This window comes from Perca fluviatilis, chromosome 19 (genome assembly GCF_010015445.1).
Source record: "Perca fluviatilis chromosome 19, GENO_Pfluv_1.0, whole genome shotgun sequence".
NCBI lineage: Eukaryota > Metazoa > Chordata > Actinopteri > Perciformes > Percidae > Perca > Perca fluviatilis.
The window spans coordinates 1,346,053-1,351,052 of record NC_053130.1 but is presented as its reverse complement, the minus strand read 5'-3'; the positions used below and the strand labels follow the sequence as shown (position 1 = coordinate 1,351,052).

General features: G+C 43.1%; 2 protein-coding genes across 2 annotated transcripts in view; one reads left to right on the top strand and one right to left on the bottom strand.

Annotated features, from left to right (window-relative positions):
• The window catches only part of LOC120548015 (lysophosphatidylserine lipase ABHD12-like), a gene marked incomplete at its 3' end in the record, with an annotated part of 2,937 nt that extends 1,279 nt beyond the window's left edge, over positions 1–1,658 (bottom strand). The window contains 1 exon segment of the mRNA XM_039783917.1: positions 1,509–1,658.
• Positions 1,659–1,678: 20 nt separating this feature from the next.
• Positions 1,679–5,000, top strand: part of gins1 (GINS complex subunit 1 (Psf1 homolog)) — a 7,245-nt gene continuing 3,923 nt past the window's right edge. The window contains exons 1-2 of the mRNA XM_039784683.1: positions 1,679–1,882; positions 2,956–3,018. Coding sequence (XP_039640617.1) covers positions 1,808–1,882; positions 2,956–3,018 — 138 coding nt within the window. The 5' untranslated portion in view covers positions 1,679–1,807. The remainder of the gene's footprint in view (positions 1,883–2,955; positions 3,019–5,000) is intronic.

Sequence of the window (5,000 nt, the reverse complement as noted above, 5' to 3'; positions counted from 1 at the left end):
TGTGTTTGTGTGTGTGTGTGTGTCTGCGTCTGTCTGTCTGTCTGTGTGTGTGTCTGTGTTTGCGTGTGTCTGTGTCTGTGGGTCTGTCTGTCTGACTGTGTCTCTGTGTGTGTCTCTGCGTGTGTGTGTGTGTGTGTGTGTGTTTTAAATAGATGTAACAGGATTAGGACTCTGAACTCAACAAGCTTTTCCAGTTCTTTCTAGCAAACATTCAAATTTTATTTGAACTTGACTCGTTTTCTTTTAGCTTCAGTCCAACCCTCCCTGTTCTGTTCTGGCTCCCTGTAGTCCAACCAGAGATATATCTAGTCCAACCACCACCTCAACAACACTAATGTCCCCCAAAACACATATTTGCCATTTAAGAGCTTATTTTCTTTCCCTTGAACGTAGCACTCGACGGAGCTAGTTAGCAAGTACGAAGCTAGCGTATTTAATCTCTTTAATCGGAAAACGACACAATTAAAACACAATGTCACCCGTTTTTACAGTTTTATAACAACATTAACATCAGCTGTATAATTCGGCACTGACAGTATATGATTCACCACCAGACAGCGTTCAATATTGAGGAATATTTACATTTTTACGTTGCTTCGTTGTGCCGATTACTGTCATGGCAGTAGCCAGTTTGTACTGTAATAACTATGTTTGGTGTGTTGTGTTTATGCCGAAATGTGACAGAGTTGCTACGTGTTTTAAAAATCTATTAAAACATTTCTGAAGACCGTCTGTGTATCTGTTGATCAGCAAGACACCTTTAAAATGTTAGATTTTTAAATAAAGATCGGCCTTTCCGAACAACAGATACTATTGAAAGTTTAGCATTAGTTTCCTAACTATTCTGTCCCGACCAGGAACACCATATGACACAATGATGGTAACATTAACATCAGCTGTATAATTCGGCACTGACAGTGTATGATTAAACACCAGACTGCGTTCACAATTGAAGAAAATTAAGGGTTTTTACATTGCTTGGTTTGGCCTTGTTGTATCGATTACTGTCATGAAAGAAGTCAGATTCTACTGAAATAACTGTTGTTTGGTGAGTTGACGTTTATGCCGAATTGTTAGAGAGTTCCTGAACTTTCTAGACATCTATTAAAAACCTTAAAAACGTCTGTGTATCTTTTTATCAGCGGGAAAAACTTTAAAATGTTAGATTTTAAGTCAAGACCGCCGCAAACACCGAGTCAGTTGGCCGAAGTCAGATTCTACTAAAATAACTGTTGTTTGGTGAGTTGACGTTTATGCCGAATTGTTAGAGAGTTCCTGAACTTTCTAAACATCAATTAAAAACCTTTCTAAGACGTCTGTGTATCTTTTTATCAGCCGGACAACTTTAAAATGTCAGACGTTTAAATGAAGATCGCTGCGAACGCCGCGTCAGTTGGCTCTCTGCTGTCAGTTGGGTTGATTTTTAGCTAACAGGAAGTCAGACTGCGGTGTTACAGCGAAGAAATGTCCGCTCAGACATATCCGATTAAATAAAGAGCCATTCTTACCTCTCAGTCTGGTGGGAGGAAAACGGCTTCACAACATGACTAGCCGAAATCAAGCGTTAATCCGTGTTCAACAGCGAAAAAACGCTTTTCGTTTCGCGGTTTTGAAGTTTGTCCCAACACAGCCACCGTCGCCGCCGCCGAAGCGCCGCGTCATTTTGTGTCGTCATCACAACACTTGGATTTTGCCGCGAAACCGAGCAGACGTCCTCAGTGAAAGACTTTACTCTTTTTACGGTTACATTAAAAGTGTATTTATTGGTTTTTGTCTGCTCGGTGTGTTTGTGTGTAACGGTACCGGGATGTTTTGTGAGAAAGCCATCGAGTTAATCAGAGAGCTTCACCGGATGAGCGACGGGCAACTGCCCGCTTTTAACGTGAGTGAATCGACCCAGAGACGACGATCCTCGTTTAAAAATGTCACCTTTTAAAGTTGTTTTAGTTGGTGAAAAAATACACTGACTTCTAAGAAATGTTTTAATAGATATTCAGAAAGTCTAGGAACTCTGGCACATTTCGGCTTAAACACACAACACCAAACAGCAATTATTAGAGTAAAAACGGTCTATTTTTATAACAGGGATCGACACAACAAAACACGGTGTTCGCGGCGATCTTGTTTTAAAAATCTAACATTTTAAAGTTGTCCGGCTGATAAAAAAGATACACAGACGTCTTAGAAAGGTTTTTAATTGATGTTTAGAAAGTTCAGGAACTCTCTAACAATTCGGCATAAACGTCAACTCACCAAACAACAGTTATTTCAGTAGAATCTGACTTCTTTCATGACAGTAATCGATACAACAAGGCCAAACCAAGCAATGTAAAAACCCTTAATTTTCTTCAATTTTGAACGCAGTCTGGTGTTTAATCATATACTGTCAGTGCCGAATTATAAAGCTGATGTAAATGTTACCATCATTGTGTCATATGGTGTTCCTGGTCGGGACAGAATAGTTAGGAAACTCATGATAAACTTTCAATAGTATCTGTTGTTCGGAAAGGCCGATCTTCATTTAAAAATTTAACATTTTAAAGGTGTCTTGCTTCTACTTGATACAAAGAGCGCTCTTGAACGAAATGTTTCAATAGTTTTTTAAAACACGTAGCAACTCTGTCACATTTCGGCATAAACACAACACACCAAACAGTATTATTACAGTACAAACTGGCTACTGCCATGACAGTAATCGGCACAACGAAGCAACGTAAATATGTAAATATTCCTCAATATTGAACGCTGTCTGGTGGTGAATCATATACTGTCAGTGCCGAATTATACAGCTGATGTTAATGTGTGAATACATGTGTCATAACGTGTTCTAGGACGGTACATTCATAGTAAAAATTAAGTAAACGTAAAATTGGAAGAATTTTGAACGGAGTTGGGTTTCCAGGTGGACTCCAGTAGAATGTGTGTGAATAAAGCTGGATGTGTTGTGGTTTTTAGGAGGATGTTCTCCGACAGGTCCTCCAGGAAATGGAAGCTCTTTATGAACAGAACCAGACTGACGTGTGAGTCCTCCGAGATATTATATTTAAACATATTTTACACCTGTTATTAGCTGATTAGAGTTATATTTGTCTCTTAGTTGGGTTTCATGTTATGTGTCTGTATATGAATGTGTGTGTGATTCTCTGCGTGTGTGTATGTGACTGTGTGTGTGTGACTGTGTGTGTGTGTGTGTGTGTGTGTGTGTGTGTGTGTGTGTGTGTGTGTGTGTGTGTGTGTGTGTGTGTGTGTTTCTCTGTGTGTGTGTCTGTATGTGACTGTGTGTGTGTGTGTGACTGTGTGTGTGTTTCTCTGTGTGTGTGTGTCTGTATGTGACTCTGTGTGTGTCTGTGCCTTTGTATGTGTGTGTGTGTGTATGTATGTGACTGTGTGTGTGTGTCTGTGACTTTGTATGTGTGTGTGTGTGTGTGTGTGTGTGTGTCTGTCTGTGGTTCTGTGTGACTGCGTGTGTGTGTGTCTGTGGTTCTGTGTGACTGCGTGTCTGTGTGTCTGTGGTTCTGTGTGTCTGCGTGTGTGTCTGTGGTTCTGTGTGTGTGTGTCTGTGGTTCTGTGTGTGTGTGTGTGTCTGTGGTTCTGTGTGTCTGCGTGTGTGTGTGTGTGTGTGTGTCTGTGGTTCTGTGTGACTGCGTGTGTGTGTGTCTGTGGTTCTGTGTGACTGCGTGTGTGTGTGTCTGTGTGTCTGTGGTTCTGTGTGTCTGCGTGTGTGTGTGTCTGTGGTTCTGTGTGTGTGTGTCTGTGGTTCTGTGTGTGTGTGTGTGTGTGTGTCTGTGGGTCTGTGTGTGTGTGTGTGTGTGTGTGTGTGTGTGTGTGTGTGTGTGTGTGTGTGTGTGTGTGTGTGTGTGTGTGTTCTGTGTGTGTCTGTGGTTCTGTGTGTGTGTGTGTGTGTGTGTGTGTGTGTGTGTGTGTGTGTGTGTGTGTGTGTGTGTGTGTGTGTGTGTGTGTGTGTGTGTGTGTGTTTGTAACTCAATAAGCTGTATTATGGATATTAGTGGCAGTGACTGATTTATGGATGATTAATAAATCAATATTCTAACGATGTGTTTCAGGGGACGTGAGCTGGCCATCCCTCCAGCTCCTCACTGCGCCGCTGAGGAACCACTGTCTCACCCCACCCACACACACCACTACCCCCCCACCTACTAACCACACCTTCCTACCCTTCACCACCCACAACCCCCCCAACACCACACACAACCAAAACCAGGGACAACAACACACAGAACAACACACCCGCACACACCAGACACACAACACAAGGCACACAACAAACACACACACAAGCGACCACACAAACCCCACCCACCACAAGCCCCACACACCCCACCAAACCGGCCACCACACCCCAAGCACCACCACACACCACAGACACCACGCACCACACACACCACGGACACCCAACCACACACACACCCACAGCCACACACCCAACACACACACCACCCACACACACCCCCCCACGGCCCACCACCCACACACCCAACTAACCCCCTGTGTTTGATTTTGTTTTTATTTTATGATGTTATTTTTTATTTATTTTGTTGATGTTATTTTTTGTGTTATTTTTGATGTTTCTGATTGGTTGATGTTCTCTGTTGTTGGAGGTGTTGTTATTTTGATGTTCTCTTTGGCTATGAATGTTCTCTATTGTATGATGTTCTCTATTGGTTAGTGTTGTTTTGTTGAATGTTTCTGATTGGCTATGAGATGTTCTCTGGTGTTAGCGACCGTGCTGAGGATCCGAGCTGCGTTGGGAGTGGCGGGCTGCTGCCGAGCGGTCAGCTTCCCCATGTGTGCTGAGGGAGGTGGACGCACACACACACACACACACCCACACACACACACACACACGCAACACACACACACACAAACACACACACACACACACACACACACACACACACACACACACACACACACACACAGCCACACACACACAGGACACCACACACACACACACACAGACACACACACACACACACACA